General features: G+C 34.2%; 1 protein-coding gene across 2 annotated transcripts in view; it reads left to right on the forward strand.

Annotated features, from left to right (window-relative positions):
- GALNT13 (polypeptide N-acetylgalactosaminyltransferase 13) overlaps positions 1-23,523 on the forward strand; it is a 440,766-nt gene extending 417,243 nt beyond the window's left edge. For both annotated transcript variants that reach the window (XM_019628472.1, XM_019628471.1), the window contains 2 exons: positions 1,744-1,878; positions 21,887-23,523. In XM_019628472.1, the coding sequence (XP_019484017.1) occupies positions 1,744-1,878; positions 21,887-22,027 (276 nt within the window). In that variant the 3' untranslated portion in view covers positions 22,028-23,523. The remainder of the gene's footprint in view (positions 1-1,743; positions 1,879-21,886) is intronic.
- Positions 23,524-23,531: the final 8 nt, after the last annotated feature.

Consider the following 23,531-nt stretch of genomic DNA (forward strand, 5'->3'; position numbering starts at 1 on the left):
TGGGAAGAGCGCAATGATGGTGCCAACTTGGGCCAGTGAAGCAATGTCCTCCACAACTAGACTGAAGAACAAAACGACAGCAACTTGTCTGTTCCCCTTACCCCAATTCTCCAGCACTGTTCCCATCCCCCCAATTCCCCAATAAAAATCTTTAAAAAAAATAAAAATCAAAGATAGGAGCCGGCTGAGTGGCTCAGTTGGTTAAGAGCTCGCTCAAGAATGCGAGCTCTGAGCAAAAGGGTCGCCGGTTCAATTCTCGGCACGAGCTGAGCTGCAGCTGAACTGCCAACAGGTGGCAGGATGGCTCAGCTAAAAAAATGTTTTAATTAAAAAAATAATAATAATAAATAAATAAATAAATAAATTTTAAAGATAGGAATTTTTTTTCTGAATTTCATACCATGAAGTCTATAGTGTATTTTATACAGTTCAATTAAAGGAACTTCATATACTTCTCAGTTTTTATATTATTGTGTAGAATGTATGAATATAACCTCTGTGAAGAATTTCCTTTTACAATGTTGGCTTAAGGAGGTACTTGGGTTCCATCATTGACTTGCCATCTTCCTCTTACAACTCCCAGTGATTTTCAGAAAAAGCCTGAGTAGCCGTGCTGTAACAGCAGTCCTTTCAAGACTAACTTTTTCAGCTTAAAGACTAGGATGAAAACGGGGTCAAATATATGGCGATGGAAGGAGAACTGCCTCTGGGTGGTGAACACACAATGTGATATGTAGATGATGTGTTACAGAATTGTACACTTGAAACTATGTAACTTTACTAACCGTTATCACCCCAATAAACTTTAATTAGGAAAAAAAGAAAAAGACTAGAGCTCCAGAGTTTAAAAGTAATTTGTAGAGCTTACTTACTCCATATTCATCAGGCTGCTTTGAGAAACAAAAAGACCCTGTGATCACTTTCCTCATTACACCCCCTCTTGACATTACAAGGAGAAAAGATACCCACAGAATACTGAACCATGGTTATCACAGCTAATGGAAGAAAATAACTTTTATAATTATGTACTTAATAACTCTCATGAAACTTTAATAATCAATGTTATAAATTATTCACACCAGAAACAAAATAATAGAGATTATATAGTAGCAGTTGGTATTAGTTAAGTGAGGCTACAATCTGCTTTGACAGTTCTTAGATATTTTACGAACTGTAGTTAAGCCCAGCCAAAACGATATGAGAAAGATAAGCATAGAGCCTACCTTTAATGAGGTCTCTAGAGAAGTCAATTCTACAACTTTAGAAACCCACTGAAAATATTTAATCAAATTTATGTGATGTATGTATGTATGGAAAGAAAAAATTAAACCTCTTTATGAAAAACATCACTGTCTCTAGCATGGGGAATTGGTCATATGGTGGCAGGAACAAAGATTGCCTTTTATTGAGCTCCATGCAATTTACAAACTTCATTTTATTGAACCTCTTGTGAACTTTATAAGGCAAGTATAGTGCAGGAAATACAGGCCAGCAAATAATAAGCATTTCAGAATTTAATTTGTTAAACTGAGGCTTCACAAAAACCTTATAAAACAGATGATACTGTCCCTATTTTGCGGAAGGACTCAGAGAGGTGAGCTAGCTTTCTCAAGGTCACACAGCAGAGATCATTTGAAAACAAGTTTATCTGATATGAAAGCTTCCACAGGTAAATCTGCTATCCAGTGACTTTCTTTGTTTTTAAGAAGGTATTATTTAATAGCTGAATTTTGTTATTTCCAGGTATTTTCTTATACTGCTGACAAAGAAATCCGAACCGATGACTTGTGCTTGGATGTTTCTAGACTCAACGGACCGGTAATCATGTTAAAATGCCACCACATGAGAGGAAATCAGTTATGGGAATATGATGCTGAGGTACAGTATTTTCCTTAAGTTACTTATATTTAATGCTTAAACTCAGCTATATATTTCAAATACATTTAAATCCTACGTTCTATTTTTCTGCATTGGGAAAACTGCATTTTCAAGCATGCATGCTCGTATTTGATACCATTAGGATGGGATATCGTATAAGTCAGATTTGCCAAACTAGTCCATAATTATAAAATATAAATGAGAAAAATTAAGTCATTTTTAATTGCTTAACATTTATTATCACATGTACATGCTCAACGTAAGTTAGGCAAGGGGCAGGCTATGCTTTTCTGAGAGGTAGGTATGCAGGTGTGCATATAGGACAATTTCAACAATATTATATTTTCAAATGTTAAGTTTTACACCCTTGTAATCTATAATATTTATGCTTCTCAACTTAAAGGAAAAAAGGTGACAAGATTAGAATGAATGCTCTTTGTAATAGTAAATACTTTGAGAAATTCGATAAACCAATTAGGTACATAATCAGCTACACAGTGTCTTCTCAATGTAACACATCGTTTGGAGAGAATTGAGGGAGAGAAAACAATAAATTTACTGTTGGGAATTTACAGCCAGGCAGTGTGTAAAAACCAGATCAACCATCAGATGGAGCTAATAAAAAAGAAATATTGTCCTCTGCATTAGGAAGCTGCCTTGGAAAAGCTTAATTTCTTTCTGTGCTCTCTGCTTAACAAAATGAATTGGTCGTCTGTGTTACATTTTCCACATTATCAAATGGTCGGTGACTTATTTAAGAAGCGAATTTTATTCTTGTAAGATAAATAATACAATAGAGGTAAACGAAGAACACAAATTCAGCTTTCTGTGAAAACTTAAAACATTCTGCAAGAGTAGCATTTTAAAAACCAGTCTTCAGTGTTGTTAGTATTATTAATATTTTAACAAGGCCTTCATTTTGAATGTCATTTTCGTTTGCATGATGTTGTACTTTCTTAAGTGGAATATCAGGATAACCTACTGAATTCTTATGTGATTTGAAACTGGTTACACAAGGTTAAATTTTGGCCCTAAAATTTATACAATATTACCAAGCTCTTTGTATAAAACATGTTGTTCTTTTGGTACATAACGAAGGGCAAACACCATGAATCCTTCCTTTGTTGCACCAGTTGTGTTCTAGTCAGACTCTTGTCTGCTCAATACTTCATTCACCTTTATCTGACCACCATTTTTTCTCTTCAACTATTAACATCACCACCTTTATTTATTAAGACTGCAGAAGACATTACCTCCAGTAATATGTGGGTAAACCTGAACTCTTAGTCAGCGCCCTACCTCTCCTATTAGAAAAAGTACAGATAAAGGTATAAAAAAAGGAGAAGTCCTGAAAGTATTATTTTTAAAATAAAACTTTTTTATTGTTGGTGTTGCTCTTTTCACCAGGAACCAGTTTTCACCAGGAACCCAGGGCTTTATTGGGCTTGTGCTAAAAATAAAGAACTACAGCATATATTTATAAGAAAAAGAAAATGAGTGCACATGCTTTTTAATAAGACAAAGCAGTGTTAAGTTTCAGAATACCACTTATCATCTTTAAACTTTCTATAATTTTGTCTGGACAATGGCTTTTATAGTCATGACTCAAATTTCTTCATTTCTGAAATAGCTATTATTGGTAATTAGGCATATGTTTTTGTTTATATTTTTATCATTCAGTAGCAAGATTATTGATTACTAAGGGATTTTGAAAGAAAAGTGAAAAAAATAGTCTGCTTCACCTAATATAAAGAAATGTTTTTTTGTGTGTGTTTTTTTTTTAATTTCTTACTTTGGATAACAAGGAGTTATATATTACAGTATTTTTAGGGCATAGTAATATTTTATATCATTGTAAGCTTTGTTTCTAGAACAGACACAAAAATAACTTATAATATGTCATGATTATTGACAAATGTTTATTTTAAATAAACTATCTAATCATCTTAAAATTATATAACAGTTTAATTTACTGTCCTATATGTTTATGTTTTCAAAATTTAATTGTGATTTTAATTGTATAAATTAAAATTTTTAAATCATAATGTAAAATTTTAAAAATGTATAAATCATAATGTAGAGAAGTCACAAGAGAACGGAATAATTGTAGGAATGATGTATTGCCTTTCTGGAAATTTCAGCTTTGAAATAAGATTGGTTTTATTTGTGAAGAAGTCAGAAAAAAAGATGAATTTTTAAATGAAATTGATATATAGTATTTTTTTTTTATGATTAATTTTTCTTTAAGTGTTAGGCTTAGGGTCACTTTAGTGTACAAAATAATCCCCATCACTATGAGCCAAAGTGTGATTCTAGCAACATTACCTGAGAAGCTGTTAAAAATCAGGACTCTGAGATACCACCCTAGACACACTAAATCAGAGTCTGTATTTTAACAAAAACCCCAAGTCATTCACATACAATTTTAACAGTGTGAGAAGGAAAGGTCTAGAATGTGGTCAAACATCTTCCTTAGTCTTTTTATACATGGTTGAAAAGTATTGCAAAGCTATTGAAAATGCATAAATACACTTTGGAAAATGATCAGGCCTCTAGGAGAGGTGGGAGAGGGAAAAGGAGCTGAAAGATGGGGTGCTGAGATGGGGAAGAGGAGTAACTGCCAAGCAGCTCTAGTCTTCTTAAATTCCAACCAGTGGAAAGTAGACAAGTGCTGCTTGCTGCTTCTTTAATTTATTCTTTATCTATTGCAATCAAAGGCAACATTACTCTTCTTTGAGAAACTTCTGAGGTGGTACAGGTTCAAAGAAGAATAAAACTTGATGGCATTCACAGAATTACAGAGCTGAAACTAACCTCAAAGTTCTCTTCTTTCAGCCTTTATTGGGAGGACTCTAAAAGTACAAAGATCACCCCACCAGTGGCAGAGGCGGGATTTAGGTCCTATTAAAGTATTCAAAGAAAGCTAGTTATCAGTACAATCGTGAATCGCACAGTGTGAACAGCTGAAATAGTCTGTCGCCATATCTCCTGTAGTCCTTTCAATCTTAGAAAAGCTAGTCATAAATAGAAATAGAATTGTTGGAATAGCCAGAGAAAAATTGAAACAGTATTATAAAGTCTCAAAACTTGGAGTCTCTGCAGCTGGTTTATTTACTTCTTAGGTGAGTGGAGTAAAGTAGAAGGAAATAAAGTTTGTTGATTGTCTATAATTTCATAGGTTTTCCATGCAATTCTATAAGATAATATTATTCTTATTGGTGTTCTTCACATCGGTAAATGTCAGCTTAGAGTATTTAAATGTCTTCTCTGGGTTTGTACACTCCAGGCTTCTAGCCCTCAATCCAGCAATCTATCCACTATATCACATTGCCTGTTGAAGTCACTGAAAAACTAGAAACAGCTAGACGATTTTAATGATGGTGAGCCAATAAGCTAGATGTACAATATTATAAATGAAAGAAATAATTAAATACTATCAATTAATTATTTGTGGTACCAAGTTTTGTTCACATAGAGTTTCTCTTTTCCTTAGTCAAGGGAAAGATTTTCTGCAAAAAATACTGTCGATTTAGACAAACAGGCAATCATAAAACTACTTTGTCAGTATGGTCTAATTGTTTACAAACTGCAGCTATATATATTCATAATATAATTAATTAATTAATATTTGCTTCTACATTTATTTGAATGAAACTAAATATAAGCTGGCAATAAATACATGCCTTTGGCCAATTTTGACTTGAAATACAGTGTCCCATTCCCTTAACTAAATATTTCTTTTCTTCCACCATTTTTTTTCCTTTTTCTTTTTTTTTCTTTTTAGTTTCAGATGTACAAAACAATCCAATAGGTATCCTTTTCACCCCTCACAAATTGACAACCCCCCCATCCACTGCTCTCCCACCCCCGATATTAAGCATATCTATTAAAATTCCATTGACTCCATTCCCACACTATACTCCACATCCCATGACTATATATGTATTAAATTATAGTTGACATATAATATTATTCAACAGCAGTTTTAGATGTACAGTGCAGTGGTCAGGCCTCTATACCATCCATGAAGTGGTCTCCCTAACAAGACATGAGTCCATCTGTTCCCCTAAAAAATTTTTACAATATTATTGATAATATTCCCCAGACTGTCTATTCTATCCTTGAGGCCATATTGTAGTTACCAATTTATGTTGTCTGGTCCCTTCCCCTTCTCCTTCATCCCCACCCCCTCCCAACAGGCAACCATCAGTTTTCCCTCTGTGTCTTTGAGACTATTTCTGTTTACATTACTCATTTATTCAGTTCTTTAGATTCCACATGTAAGTGAGATCATATGGTATTTGTCTTTCTCTGACTGACTTATTTCACTTAGCATAATGTTCTCTAGGTCCATCCATATCGTTGCAAATGGTACAATTTCCTTCTTCTTTATACCTGATTAATACTCCATTGTGTAAATGTACCAGTTTCTTAATCCATTCGTCTACTGATGGGCATTTCGATTGTTTCCAAGTCTTGGCTATTGTAAATAGCGCTGTAATGAACATAGGGGTGCATATATTTTTTCAAAGTAGTGTCTTGGGTTTTTCTGGATAAATACCTAAGAGTGGAATTGCTGGGTCATAAGGTAGTTCCATTTCCAGTTTTTTTAGTTACTTCCATACTGATTTCCATAGTGGCTGCACCAATCTGCAATCCCACCAACAGTGCACCAGGGTTCCCTTTTCCCCACAACCTCGCCAGCGTTTGTTGTTTGTTGATTTATTGATGATAGCCATTCTTACTGCAGTAAGGTGGTATCTCATTGTGGTTTTTATTTGCATTTCCCTAATGATTTGTGAGGTTGAACATTTTTTCATATGTCTATTGGCCATCTGTATGTCCCCTTTAGAGAAATGTCTCTTCATATTCTCTGACCATTTTTTAATTGGATTGATTGTTTTTTGGTGTTAAGTTGCATGAGTGTTTTATAAATTTTGGGTATTAACCCCTTATCAGATATATCATTGACAAATATCTTCTCCCATTCAGTAGGCTTCCTTTTTGTTTTATTGATGGTTTCCTTTGTTGTGAAAAAACTTCTAAGTTTGATGTAGTTCCATATGTTCACTTTTTTTTTTTAACTTCTCTNACTGTCATAGTCATCAAAAACAGGAAAGTCTGAGCATCTGTCGATAGATTGAGATATGAATGTGGTAATCTGGATGGTAACCTTGAAAAAAATGAATATGGGATCATATAAAATGTTAGGGGAAAACTAGTAAAATCTGAATATAGTTTGGAGTTTAATGAAAAAGTATCACTGACAAGCAAAATGCTAGCGTGAAAGAGTATGTGAAAAGTGTATTAACAGAACATGGGATTTGGGGTCTGACAGATCATAGTTCAAAGACGATTCTCCCACTTGCAAAATGAGTGACTTTGGGGAAGTTATTTAACCTTTCAAGCCTCATAATTTCTCATTTTTAAAAGAGGAATAATAATGCTTACCTGGAAAGGCTATTGAGCAAATGTATAGTAATATTAGATGTACTATACCATATTTAATATGCAGTATATTTTAAATGACTGATATCTTGCCAAACACAGAGCAGGTGCTCCCAACATGTTGTTTAATTTCTTTCCCCCTACCTGCTTCCATTCCAGCATCCAAAGGCCAGAACCTCCCTTCGCCTGAGGGTTTTCACTGCTACAGGCTGCTTTACTCACCTGGTCACACCTGGGCAGTGGATCAGTTCTACTCCCCAGAAGCACACCTCAAGCAAAAGCTGAGGGCAGGTGGTGTGTAAGAATCCAGCTCCTCCCTCCTTGAGGGGGACTGAATCTAAGGTGATTGTTCTGTACTCGTTGTCAGAAACCCCCAGCAGGATTATCTGCAGTTACCCACAGTGGCACTCATTCGTAAGGCACCTTTTACTGGCTGCTTCCCCTCCCCTGCTCCTCTACTGGTCTGTCCTGGATGATCTGCCTGATGAACTACTTGCACTTGAATCCTCGTCTCAGTGCCAGCTTTTGGAGGAAGCCAAACAAAATAGAGCCTGCTCTTAGTTTGCAGCAATGATGGATACCATAATTAAACAGAATTTCTTTAAGCTTGAAACCACCTCAAACATTTAGTAGTATTCACATCCAGTGCAAGTGTTGTGGCAATATTCTGGAAGTGAGTTATTTCAATTATGTCTAATTTAAACTGAAGAGTAGTTTACTTTTACAGATAAGAGGCAGTTATACCTGACACACAATAAGAATACCTTTGTGCCATCTAGGACATTATAATTTGCCTTTTGAGCTATATATGTATATACATATACATAATTATTTTTATCTAATTATGTACAAATACTTCAGTACAAATTTTCCTCGGCTATTTACAGAGTGAGGTGGGAAAAACTAACAGTATGTGTTTATTTCCTTGTAACCCATCCTTCTGGATGGTTGTTGACAGATTTCTCAAATTGACTGCACTCCAAATACCTAAAGTGATCCCCCAGAGGACCCAAAGCTCCAGAAGGACGAAGTGATGAGTGTGTAAGGGCAGTCGAGTCGAGTGAAAGAGTAGTGACAGCGAGCCTGGGGTCCAGAGAGACTCCATCTCTAAGCAGTTCTGTCAAATTGGGTGAATCCTGCAAATTTGTTAGCCTTGGTTTCTTCATCTAGATAATGAAGCAGTTGCATAAAGTGGCAGAGTCCCTTCAAACTGTGAACTTTTATAGGAAACATTGTCCTGAGGCACTGAACAGGAAAATTATTTTATAAATTCAGATGGTATGTTACTAAATCTAGGGAAATCACAACCTATATAATAAAGCTGAATCAAATACATGGGTGAAACTTTTAAATACACACAATATATATAAATATAAATATATAAGAACTTATATATGCGTATGTATATAAATTCTTGTATATTCAGATAGATAGATAGATAGATAGATAGATAGATAGATGATAGATATGCTCGCAAAATATTTCATCTAAGGATAAACGAAAATAAGAAATCCTGTGGCAAGACCTAGCCAGCAGAGGGCGTGTAGTTCCTGAGCCCACGCTGAAGGAGGCTTGGTCCAGGTCCCAGTAACACAGACAGTGAACTTGCTTTGAAACTTGCACCGCTGCTTCCACAAGATGCAAGCAGCTGCTTATGCTACTACTCTGGGCAAAAATCAGCTTGCAATTTTCCAAGGGGGTAAAGATAAAATAGTATTTTTAAAGAAGCTGTACAATGTTAGCATTTAAGCATGATGCAACTTTATTTTAAAAGAATGTCTAGACACAATAAAGCATTAATGTCATGCAGAATATTTTAGAAGCTCTCACAACAGTCCTTGAAAATTTTAATGTTTTAAGTATAGATGTTTACAGAATTACAAAATGCCCTTGGGCATAATTCCCAAAATGAAAAATACAGAACAAACTATGTACATAGGTAAAAAAAGGAAATGCCTTCCTTTTCCGAAAAAAAAATATGAAGATTAAAAGGAATTGAGATTGGAAGTGGCTATCATCTTTTATATGTTCAGAATTATTCCTAAGCTCATTTGAATATATTAATTTGGAGACAGAAATCAATCTGATCTCTATAAAGTATGCATAAAAGCAGGTAAATCACCTAGTCCCACTAAAGAAGCACTTTATGAAGAGATAATTAAATAGAAAAATGATTGTAAAAATGTTTGCTCTGATGCTATTGGAAAGTGTAACTGGATGGTACAATTTTTAGTCCAGACACCAAGAAATCTAAAATAAGACAATAGATATGAAATGTAAAATAAGACTTCCCTATGCAAAATTTATAATGACAATTTGGAAAACTGATCCCATGACTTTTAGACCCTTCAACTAGCATAAGAACTAAAAGGAGCTACATGCATTTCCTAGGGCTGCCGTAACAAGCTACCACAAACTGGATGGTTTAAAACAACAGAAGTGTATTGTCTCACAATTTTTGAGGCCTCAAGGCTGAAATCAAGCTGTCAGAGGGGCATATTCCTTCTGTAACTTGTAAGGGAGAATCATTCCTTGTTTCTTTTGGCTTCCGGTGTTTGTCAGCAATCCCATGGCTTGTAGATGCATCACTCCAATTTCTACTTCCGTAGTCATAGGGCCCTTTCTCTCCGTATGTGTCCATCTTCTTGTAAGGACACTGGTCATTTTAGATGAAGGGCCTGCCCTACTCCAGTATGACCTCAGGGTAACTTATCTAATTGTATCTGCTATGGCCCTATTTTCAAATACGTTCACATTCTGAGGTACTATAGAGGTTAGGACTTGAACATAGCTTTTACAGGGACACAGTGCAACCCATAACAGGAGATGTCGGAAGGTGAAGAATATTATAAGGTTTTCTTGGAGAGAGTAGTCACCCTCCCTCTAAATGGGGAGAGGCTGGGGTTCTAGCTTCTAGTGACAAAGCCACTGAGACAACAACTCAAGGTGGGAGCAGCTTCACGGGTTGTGCAACCTATGCAGTCAATCAGGGCCCTACACACTTGAAAGACTTAATAATTTTTGAACAATATGTCCTGCATTTTCAGTTTGCACTGGGCCCTGCAAATTACGTAGGAAACCACTTTGAAAGCCTGTTATGTGCTTCTTACCCTTGAGGAGTTTGACAGGCTGTGACCTGACTCACACATGGTAAAGCTGACCCATGACAAATGAACTGAAGTGGCTGCACTCACTGCCTGAGTCAGCTCGCCTCCCTGAATTGGCCAAGTCACAAAAAGTGACCCACTTATGAAATATATATTGTCCTCTTAGTTAGCATTTCAATGAGAGGTGCTTGGCAATGGAAATCTCTGAAGACCCAAAAGNTTTTTTTGTCTTTTCTTTTGTTTCTTTTCTTTCTTACTACCTAAGTACATGGCCCATACAGAGAAAATTAATAATATTCTATCAACAATTATTTATATTAGCCTCATTCTCGGAATGATTTTTATTACATCATGGTTGTTTATGCATATTGTTTTCTTTCATTGCTTACCTATTACGTACATTTATATAGACATAATTTACATATATGTGTAAAATTCTGTTTAATTCCACTTCCACTGTTTAACAAGATGAAATATGAAGAAGTAAATAGGCACACAGTCCCTATACTCTGTCTCAGTGGGAATATAAAACAATGATTCTTGACACAAAGAATGTTTATACTGCAAAATAGGAGGCATTCAGAAAAAGACCTGATAAGGACAGGAGTGGTTCCGAAAGGCTTTCCAAAGCTGTCAGTGAGCACAGAGGATGGGGTGTGTTCAAGGACAGTGAGGATACAGACCCAAATGAAGTGTCGGGCCTGGACTTGGGACAGTGGCAAATTAAGTTTTAGAAGTAGAGGAGCTGTGCTTCTTGCAGAATGTAAATGTCAAGCAACGGAATTTTGATTTGAGGGGACAAAAGGAGCTAAGAGCTTTCAGACTGCAAAGGTTGCCAAAGGATAACTTGTAACCTATTTCTAATACAACCTCGTGAAAATACTTGGACGTGCACTTTTGTTATTAAAAATGGCATGGTGAATAAATGCAGCCAAAATGAAAAGAGCTTTTTATTCTTGTTATTTAGTGCCCAAGTATAATTTCACCACAAGCAGGGACAGAGCTATAGAGCTATTTTTCTTTCATTCTGTCATCAAAGGATTCGATCTAATACAGAGCAAGAAGCTACATGTGGTATGTACAGAAATGATATCTTTCCATTCAAGGAAAAAAGGCCTCAGTAAGTTACCATGGAAATAGCTGGCATCCATTCTAATTTCTAATAAAGGATCTTAGTCTTCTAATGAAAACCTACCAGGTAGATATTATTTCTACTCCAACTCTCTAATTTCTGACTTTCTAAATAGATTTTGGGATTTTTTTTAATTATTTATTTAAAAGAAGTAAAATACGTGCATCTGGCTGGAATATGCACAAATTGGTTTGTTTTTTATTGTAAGAGGCATTTCTGTTTGTTTTTTCCAAAAAAAACAATACCTAACAAATTCAAAGGTGCATTTTATGGTTACTCTCATACCAAGGAATAATCAAAGCGGTTTTTAAAGATCATGATTGCCAGTGTCCCATCCATGGCCTACAAACTGCTGAAAGCCCCACTTCTTGGGGTCAGAAAGGGTCATGTTACAATCCACTTACTAAAGAGGACTTTTCTTCATTCAGTGAGTGAAACACGGAGGCCCTAAGCTGGATTGATTGATTTATTTTTTACGTTAGGAATCTTAATAAATCATAAATCTATTATAAGGACATGCTACCCAATTTTAGACTGAAGTTAAAACACATTAAAATCGATCTCTGAGATCTCCTGTACAGAATTCCTCATAATTAGTGTAGATGATCCCCTTCTAGAAGGTGGATTTTTTTCTCTCCTTCCCCCCTTGCATGTGGGCTGTGTTTCTTCCAAAGAGTAGGACGTGGAAGCCGGTCGTGGTAACTTTGCGGTGGGGAAACCTGGCAAGTGCTACCTTGGGCACGTGATCCACGTTCTACACGTCAGTTACGTTGACACCAGGCACCCTGGATATGATGTGATGAGAATCGAACTTCACTTTTGTGGTCTTCTTCCCAAAACACCTACAAGCCCCATCTAACTATTAGATAAGCATGAGACAAACCTAAACTGGNATATGGCGTAAGGAGGTGGTCCAGTTTCATTTTTTTGCATGTGTCAGTCCAATTTTCCCAGCACCATTTATTAAATAGACTATCTTTACCCCAATGTAAATTCTTGCTTCCATTGTCATAGACTAACTGTCCATATATGAATGGATTTATTTCTGGTCTCTCTATTCTGTTCCATTGATCTATGTGCCTGTTTTTATGCCAGCACCATACTGTTTTCATTACTGTAGCCTTGCAGTAAGTTTTGATGTCTGGTAGAATGATACCCCCAACTTTGTTCTTATTTCTCAGGATCGCCATGGCTATTCGGGGTCTTTTATGGTTCCATATAAATTTTAGGATTATATTTTCTATTTCTGTGAATCTTCCCCCATTTTTAAAGCAATTTTATTGAGATATAATTCACACACCATACAATTTACCTATCCAGGGTGTACAGCTCAGTGGCTTCTAGGATACTCACAAACATGTGCAACAATCACCACAATCAATTTTAGAATGTTTGCATCACCTCAAAAAGAAACTCCATATTCTTTAGCTATCATACACCTAGATCCTTATAATCTACAAAATTTAGGCAGAACTGATTTAGCCTAAATCTAATCTAAATTCCATCTGATGATTGGGCTCTGGTTAAAAGAGTTGTGTATATGCATTAAATTATACTTGACATAATATTATTGAACGGCAGCTTCAGACGTATAGTGCAGTGGTCAGGCCTCTACACCGTCCATGAAGTGGTTTCCCTACCCTGAAACTAATAGTAATAAAAAATTTTAAACAATTTAAAAACAGAGGGTTGTGTAAAATCCTACTAATCTTTTCTATGTTTCTTGAATTTCTGCTAAAAGAACGTCACAATTAGTCATGTGAGAAAAACAACATTCGTGCCAGGTATCTTCCTCCATTCTGTTCTCTTTCTTCTAGGATAAAGCTTTTAACATCAATGAAGTTGAAGGAAGTAGGAAAATGAGTGTTTGGTCACAGGATGACTTGGCTGAATTGAGTCAGAGCTGCTATCATGGTGTTTCTCACCGGGATGCTATTGGCATTTTGGGTGGGACAGGTCTCATTGGATTGGCCTGTCTTATATATTTAAAAATGTTTAGCATCCATAGTTTTCTCATGCTAATATCTAGTTTGCCCCATAATTATGTTCCAAACAATAAATCCCTAAAATATATTTCTTAAATAACACAACCATTAATTTAACTCAGTATCACCTTATTACCCAGCCAATTGTGTTTGATTTAGGGCCCCTGAGCATCATCAGCAAAGTTGCATAATCCCCACCTGGTCTAGAATCTCCTGAATAAATTACCTGAACACTGTGGTGCTATGAAAATGCACTGCCACAGAGTTAGAACACAAAGGGGGGAAAAAAATCCTGTTTCATCTCACTGAAACATTTTAGAAATTATTTTTATAAAGGTCTGGCACTCATCCATTCTATTTTATTCAGGTTTTCTTATATTATATTTGAACATTGCAGTTGTGTTCCAATCTATTTGAAATTTACATTTTCCTGAAATAAGTGCACATAATCACATTTCTTTTTGAACATCCAGGCAGCTACATACAGTGTGACAATCTAATTTTAGAACAGAACACTTATGCTCGACAAACACTATGCAACAAAGAAAAAAAAAAGGAACAAAATATGATGCTAAAAATAAGTCTTGTTTTTCATGTGACTGAGCAAGTTGACTGAGAAAATACTTGTTATAAATTCAATATCCATCTGTATCAAATGTTTCACAGAGTCACAATGTAAGGGATTTTTTTGTCAATAGGTAATATCAATTGGATTGATATTTACTGAAATCACAGAACTTATATTTAGACTTTACTTAATATCCCTCTTATTTACCTTTATCAGAAAGCAGGGAAATGGGAATATAATTTCAAGGTAAGTGATCTGTAACTGGTAATCTAGCCATTTCCCTGTGTAACATTCCTAATAAAAACAGTTGCTTGATTTGCCTTTTGAAGGCTTACTATGTTAGACAAGTATTACATTTCCATATTCCCATTGACCTGTAGCTGTGATTTCTTATGTAGAATCTATTAGTAAATAGGAATTTTAGTAGTTTAGTATTGCAATTATAGTTCTTGTTTGTTAAACATTTACAGTTGTTTTTTAGAATATTCATTGTAGTTTAACAAATGCACAGAGCACAAGGAAATCATACTTAACATTTTGAATAACAACTTTATTATATTAATTTAAATAGTTATTATTCTGTACTTGATTAATATCCCTATTGTCTTTGCTATTAAATTAAATATCTGCACCAGTCTAAATGTAGTCTTACTTTATTATTATATACAATAACAATCATTTGAGTTTCATTTTAAACTTTTAATATGGTATCTTTTAAACTGAGACCTGTGTGATTGATTCGTCAATCAACCATGCAGTCACTTCTATTTGTTTATTAAAATATCCCAAATTTTACTTAGTGTTTTTTAATACAATGGTACAAAGTTATGCTCTAATTTAATAATTTTATGATTTTTTATTTTTGCTGCTGAAATTGCTTTCCCAGCCTGATTTCAGTTGGCTTTCAGATGTAATTGTATCTTTCAAAGGGGAGATTTAGGGATACTCTATGCCACAACTTGTCTTAAATAGCAAATATACAAATATGTTTAAAGGCAGAAATTAGTCATTTTTTTTCCTTATGTACCTTAAAATAGTGTGATTAAATGTTTTTAAATCCCAGGAAATACTAATGCTTTATATTTCAGAGGAGAACAATTAAGTAATGCTCTATTGTAAATGAAAACCAATATTAGTTTAGGGTTCATATTCCCCTTTTCCTAGTTAATATTTTAAATAAAGCTATAGGGAAAGATATTTGGCAGTATATTGCATGCTAACTTGTATTTGACATTGCCTTCAACACTGAATTACTATGAGAGCCTTCTAAAGTTGTAAGGCATATCCAACAAATATGACAAAGGGCCTATGTGCTTAATGAAGAACCTCTTTAAGAAAAAAAATGTACATCCAATATTAAAATATGCAAGAGCTTAAATAAACAGCATAGGGGAAATAGAAATAGCTAATGAAAATGAAAAAAAATGTTAATTTAAGTAAGTATCACACATACATTCATAAAAAATCATTTCATGTGTGTTCTTTTTATCCGTTTCTTTATTTATCCTGTCAATTTGTCAAACATTTTCAATGGCAACACACAATACTGCTGCAAATGAAGTAAAACCTACACTCATACAATAAATATCCCGGCATATAATAAGCTCAAGAAATGTTAGCTTCTGATGCTATTATTACAAAATAATTATCATAGATATTTTTTAAACTTTACTAATATGTATTAAAACATTCCTACTTTTGATCTTGTGATTTCACTTCTAAGAATTATTTAGAAAGAAACAATCAAAAAATGTTTATCACAGCATTATTTACAATAGCTCCATGTTAGAAAGGTATTGCCCCCAAATGAAAAAATTAAATGACTTTGGGAAATTGACTTTGTAGAAATTATTTCCTGTGTTTTTAGATTATTTTAATGATAAGCAAGATGCCCACAATATAAATTGAAGGATATTTAATTAGATGACCACAATTATACATAAATTATGCATAATATATGAAAAATTACAAGAACACACAAGATATTAATAATCTAGACAGAATACTCAGAAAAAAATAAGCTATACTCTTTTTCAGACAAATGAAAACATAAATGTTTTGGTGGGTATTTTTAAAAAGAAAAATAATTTTTATCTTAATGGGGTTATTTGAGATTTCTAATTTTTCTTCTCCTTTATGGCTTTTTGTAAGTACCTGAAGTGAAAGTTCTTTGAATTTTTTTTTTATGGTGAGTAATGTGATAAATATTTTGGGGGAATATACTGCAAACATGTTTTGTACGGAGGTTTTTATACTGTTTTCTTTTTCTGGAGTTACATTTGTTGAGTGTAAGTAAAATCTAGTTTTGTTTTTGTTTCAAATAAAGGAAAAGTTTATAATTTATTTTTCTTTTTAATGACACATGAAATTCACAATCACTAACTCTGTGGTCATTGCAAAAAGAAAAATCCATAAGGGTAGAGGACCATCAAATCTAGAAATTTTAAACAGTATGCTTGTAGATAGGAAATTCAAGTTTGGCTTTTAACCCAGTCCCCACAACCCCCCCCCAGAAAAAAATTAATATCTTTAACAAATCAAACTATATACTGAACAGTGTTATTTTACAAATTAAATTTATTATGTATGATAATGTTACCTCTCCTGTCTTTGTAAATCTTTTATCTGTGATTTTACTGTAGAAAGTAAGTCTTTGAAATGGAAAATCCAATGATTTGTGTCCATGAAGCTGCCCAAGATATGTGTTTAGTTATCAGAATTCAATTTCAGCATTGGCTTTTCACTAAGTGATTTAATCAACTAGCTCACAGAGGGTCTCCTGTGTGCAGGCTCTGGGCTTGATGATGTGGGTAGTTATGGTCCAGGCTTTCCTAGAGCTTGTACTTCTTCTGAGGAAATATATGGAAAACAAGAAACTGACAAATAATTACAAATTGTGTTTGGAGAAGTAAGTCGAATTAAGAGCCCAAATGGAATTGATCTTTTTCTTTTTCCTTGTTTCATTAATTTTATAATTGGCATTCGGATAAATGTTGCAATACATATGTGGGACACTTTTTTAAAAAATCAAATTTATTGGGGTGACAATAGTTAGTAAAATTACATAGGTTTCAAGTGTACAATTCTGTATTACAGCATCTGTATATCACATTGTTTTCACCACCCAAAGTCAGTTCTCCTTCCATCACCATATGTTTGATCCCATTTTAACACCACCAGGTTAGCCCTGTGAAAACATAGTGGAAATGATTTGAGTACAAAATAAACCAAAGTTGAGAGCAAAGGAAAGAGGGAGCCAAAGACCATACCTAAAAACTGGACTAGTCAATGGTTTTGAATATCCACTCACAAAATAACTCAGTAGCACGAAAAGCATTTCATTACTACAATGAACACTGAGAATATAACGCTTTCCATCCAAATTTTTTATCATTTGATCTTAGGCTCTTCCCCATATTCTCTGCCTTATCTTCATTTACTCCTACCAAATACAGTTAATATTAAAGCCATCTTTAAAACGATGGGGCTCACAGCTCCATTGATGCAATTATTGTGATGTGTGTCTTCCATTCTTATCCAGCAGAAATTGTATGTTGTCAGGAATGATTGATTTATTACTGCCTTTGTACTTGATTTTGTTGTTATTCATTATTTTCTTTGTCAAACAGACTTACACTCTTCTTCACATAATCACTCAGTCCTGTCTCTCAGTAGCTAATAGCTCCAAACAGCCCACTGTGGAAATATGTAATGATAGCCCTTTGCAAAAATGGCTACTAAGAAACTGTACAAGAATGGAAGTTTTTAGAAATATTTTTGACAATCCTACTGATTATGTTCTCTAATAATTTTTGGAGGTTTGTGTTGAAGACTTCATTAATATTAGTTTAGTATTTTTGTAATGTTTTGTTACTAAAATCTACAAACTTCTTAAAATGTGGTTAACAAAAATACATATGCGCCATTTTTTCATGGAATTATTTTTTGTCTTTTACTGCTCATTAATTTGGAGTGTGCATATATTAACTAGGGTTTAGTATATAATTAATAGGTTATTTTTCAGTTTTTTCTTTATTTCAAATATATATTCATAAATACATATAATTGATGGAATATATATGACATATTAACTTTTTAGGCTAATTATAGCCATGTCTATATGAAGATAGATTTTGCATTAGAGCTAAAAAAATCAATAAGAAAATTAACAGCCAAAAATGGATTTTTTTGGAACATTGAAATTATTTAATTTTCTTAATTTTAAGAAAATGCATTATTTTAAGCATTTGCATTATTGAAGCAAATGCATTATTGAAGATTAAGATGTATTTTATAATAACTTCATGAAGTAAATTATTCAAAGCATTTATTTGTGGTTGATTAAGCTTTTATTATAATAAAAGCTTTTTAAAAAGTATCTTTTATTTCTCACTTTTATGATGTGTAAGTATATTCTCAGTAAGCAATAAAATGAATTATTCAGTTTAAGTAAAAAAAAATAGTATAGAATTCTCATAAAAAGTGCAATTAAGGAGAAATCCTAGTTTTGATCTTAAGGTGTTTGTTGTTTTATAAACAAAGCATGTTATATTATCCAATACCTTGCTATGAGAACTCACGGGAAGTTAAGGCGTGTTTCTGGTTCAGATGAACCAGTTGAAAGTTGTTAGTGGCGCACACAGCTGAGCTTGGAATGCTTGTGAAAAGCTGGGCATGGAGGCATGGCGAGGAGAGGAAAGAAGGTGTGTGGTTTGGATTAGAACTGCATTTGAGACAAGGGCATTCTAAGTGTGCACTGGGAAGCTGAAAATCCAGACCTTTTGCACAAAGAGAACTTGTGTACAAGGCAATTTACATATATTATCTTAGTTTGTTTTCAAAGAACCATACCTGGTAGGTACAATGCTCAACTGGGGGTCTTCTCACACTTAACTAAACATTTAGTCTCCAAGTCTCCTTACAGAATTCTACAGTAGAAACCACAACTTGTTTCTCTGAGCAGAATTTACATCACCTCACAGCAGTTCATGCAGCCTTAGGGGAGCCAGCGTCTCCACAGGTGACAGCTCTGTGGGAGGGGATGAGAGCCACATCAGACAGGCATGGAAAGCAATCTAGCTTAAACAGCCTTATGCCTCACAGGAGACAGTATCTCTGTAACAATTCCATGGGCAGAGCTTCAAGTAAGCCAATGGAACAAGTCTTTGAAGTGAGAGAAGGCCACAGTTTGGCTCCTATCATGTATTTATAATGCAGTTTATTAGATGCAGATACAGTTGATCAACCAAATGTCATATTTTACCACAAACAATGGTGCCTAGAAACATAGTTAACATTTTTACCTTTATCAGGTTGCCAAGAGATTAGTTAGTTGACTAAAGGTCAAATTTTTTTTAAGCAGAAAAGGTAAGAGCATTTTTAAGTATTCGTAAGTGTAACTAAACATTTTTCTGCCAAAGAATCTGATTCCTCAGAATGATTTTGTAACTTTCCAAATTTTCACAGCCAGGAAGCGGAAGGGCAGGAATTCATACTTAGGAATATCTGACCCTAAAATGTCTGTTGTTTCTACTGTACAACACTAAAAATGGCAGAGTTGGTTGGCTGGCTGGTTGTTGTCTTTATAGCTGTGGCCTTTGACTATTAAATAATTCCTTCAAAGAAAATATGTATCCATTTTTTAGAGAGAACAATACTTACTAATATTTAAAAATTATCTTTATGTAATTGACAACACATATTCAATTTAATCCTTAAAGTCATATATATATTTTTAAAGGACCTATAGAAGCAAGCAAGGATAAGTAGCATTTTTTAAAAAGGGCATATATATACAAAGGACCTCAAGTATATAACAAAAATGGAGAATATTTTGTTGATTTTTAACTAGGACTTTCTAGAAAAGAATTGTGTTTGTTTTGTTTTGAATGTGTTCTTTTCAAGTTGGCTTTTGGTTCATAAGCCAACAACATAATTACTAGTATTAGAAGCATAAATCAACTCCCTTCTTGCTTATATTTGGTCATTACTTCTTTTCTCCAATTTTTAGTATAAATAGCCTGATTCCATCTATTGAAAGAGCAACAACAAAGGCCTCAATCTTGAAACCTCCTTCACATCTAACAGCCTTGCTCTTTTAATTTCCTGTTTGTTGTCTATTAAACATCTTCACCATAAGCCTATTTTCCATTCCATCATTTCTCAGGACGGTGCAGTCCAGGGTGTTTGCAGCCCTAATCCAAACATATTACAATTGTCTAGGCAGTGTTCCTCGACCTTTTTTTTTTTTTAAAGATTTTTATTGGGGAATTGGGGGGATGGGAACAGACAAGTTGCTGTCCTTTTTTTCTTTAGTCTAGTTGTAGAAGACATTGTTTCACTGGCCCAAGTTGGCACCATCATTGCACTCTTCCTGGGCGAGGCAGATCAGTCGCCGGCTTCTGGATGGCCGCTCACGCTGGCTGCTGGCTACACACGGTAGCCCATGGCAACCCACTGCAGCAGTGGCTGCAGCCTACACCATCACCGGTGACTCACAGCAGCCCAACTCCAGTTTGAGCTGTTGTTCAGCATCTTAGCTGTGGAGAGCAGTGTCACTGGCCCTCATATGTGGGATACGAACCGGAGCCCTCTGGCATCCCAAGCCAGCACTTAACCATCGCGCCACTCGGCTGGCCCTCTCCACCATTTTTATGACATTCTCCCTGAATTTTTTTAGTCCAACTTTCAATTGTAATATAAAGAGTCAAAAAAAGTGTCTACCTTTAATTTTGGTAATTTGCAACAAAACTATATGGTGTGTCTTTTTTCAAGATATACCTGCAAATCACCTCCCAAACACTCAAAACACTTCCCTTCTGTTTAAGGGAGAGTGTGAGGATGGTGAGGGGTGATTCACATAGTGTAGTTCTAGGCATTGCTCATGAAACTGAGCCAAAATGTATATTAGTGTGACTAAATTAGTATAAAGCATGTAGACTTAAAATGTATATCTGAAAGTTAAAAATATATGATTTCAAAATGTAAATATAAACTTGAAAGAGAAGACATGTAATGACCAGTTAACATGATGCAATTTTTGGAATTACATTTCAGCATTTGGGTATTGAGAGGATGCTAGTTAATGAATATTGTTATTATAAAGAAAATAAAATATAGATGTAATATTAAAAATATGACCACCACATCCCTGTTTTTATTTGATATTGACATTTTTTTAAGATTCTCAAAAATGCAAACCAAAATATGATGAGCAGAGCATACTATTAAGTAAAGCAATCTTTGTTATAATAATCATTCTTTTACAATGAATTTCTCAGTCACAGATACTATGTCTTGTTTAGAGTTTTGAAATGGGAACATCTCTAACAGTTTTGCTCATTTGGGTCACAGCTGTGACATCTCTTTGCATGTTTACTAAATGGTTACTGAATAACACATGCCTAAGAAAACTAAGCTTTTGTGAAAGCCTGTTAATATTTACAACTGTCAACTGAACTCAGAGATCACAAATGGGCTTTTTGCAAAGGAGCCCAAATTCCTGGCAGTGCATCATAAATTGGCCAATTTGTTTAACTATCTGCAAATAAAGGTGTATTAGACAATGATGAAATCATAACAGCGGAAGTTGTATAATAATTAATTCAGAGCCACCTGTGCACAGTTCCTTTTATAAACATATCACAGTGTTTATACTAAAAAAAAAATCAAAGTTTTTTGTTTGTTTTTTAAAGAATAGATTCAATCTGATGTGTTAGTGAAGTAAAAGATACATTATATTACACTGATTACTTGTTATCTTTTACAGAGACTCACCTTGAGACATGTTAACAGTAACCAATGTCTTGATGAACCTTCTGAAGAAGACAAAATGGTGCCTACCATGCAGGACTGTAGCGGAAGCAGATCCCAACAGTGGCTGCTAAGAAACATGACTTTGGGGGCATGAAGACTGTTTTCAAGCCATGAATGTGTCTACAATTTTGTTTTTCCATTCTTTCAATTAAGGAAAAATATTAACTTTACTGAATTGAAAGTTTTAAAATCCTTTTAGTATTATTCTAAAACAGAGTTGTTTATAATTCATTTTTAGGAATGTTTACTTATTTCCCTACTAAAATTTGTATCTGATCAAAAGCACATAAAATATATAAATAATAGCAAGCTGTTATTAAACATTGGAAGAAACTTAAAAAACAAATTGTTTGCTTTAAAAACAAAAATCTTTATTGCCCTCATGTCATAGGATTAGTTGGGGGGTTATTTTTATTTTTTATTGTCATAGTGATTGAGAGGCAATGTAAATGCCTTATAAAATATCTTCCTTATGAAATAGTAACAATTGTTTTATAAACTCACTCTGTTTCTACTGGACCTTCATGGAAACATGTTGAATTTCTATGTCAACAACAAAGCCACACATTGAATTATTTCCAATCCATGAATTCATTACACAAAATAAGTTTTGAGTTTTGTACCAGAAAAAACTTAAATTGGATATTGACTTCTCATAGAGTTCTTATAAAAGCATCACATTTAAACAAAAATGAGGGGGGAATTTGAAAATTCAGTTAAAATACATTAAATCAGAAGACACAAGCTAGACATTGAGGAGAACGACATGAAGCTAAATTGCAACAATTGAATCATTTTAAAAAATAATGTGTTTAGGTTGCATCACTCCTAACACAGGTTGAATGTTTAACAATCATATTGGTCCCAGAGTTGATGTCAGAAACTCAATCCTAAACACTGTCTTCATCTCAAATAAACTATACAGTCCCTTTTCACTGTAGAGAGTGTGACTTGTTACTTATGCTGTACAGAATTATAGGTAAAGGGTAGAGTATTAGCCCTAATTTTTAATTATTTCACATTTAAAGATTTTAGTTAGGTTGCTATTACCATTTTAATTTTATAATTCAAAAAAATAATGCACTGGTATCAGAATTTCATTGCTATGCTAGAATATCTACAGTTTTCGTTACCAGGGAATGAATTCAATACACATCCATTAAATGTGTATTTTAATTAAACTGCTAGATGTCGTTTACCATAAGTTATGTATCAAGGAACACAATCATGATTAGGCTAGCTTCACATATTCTTATTCTATCTTAAAACCTTTTGTGTTCAAAATACATGACCAGAAGACATGAAAAGGCAGAAAAATCTATCAGTGAGATTTGTGCTAATAAGTTTTAGTATTTAACACCATTTGAAATGCACTTAAAGTTGCTCTACAAATATATTTTATTCATTATAAATACATTCAGCAGCTAAGAGAAATTTGGAGGGGGTAATGGAAGATTTAAAGGCATCCTTTAGAGAAGAAGATACCATGTCTTTGGCTCTCACCTTTTCTTAAAAAGCTTTAAGAGAAAATGTTAATCAGTTTTGCTATAGGTAAACTCCCTCTCTCTCTCTCTCTCTCTCTCTCTCTCTCTCTCTCT

This window comes from Hipposideros armiger, unplaced genomic scaffold, assembly GCF_001890085.2.
Source record: "Hipposideros armiger isolate ML-2016 unplaced genomic scaffold, ASM189008v1 scaffold_794, whole genome shotgun sequence".
In the NCBI taxonomy this organism is placed as follows: Eukaryota; Metazoa; Chordata; class Mammalia; order Chiroptera; family Hipposideridae; genus Hipposideros; species Hipposideros armiger.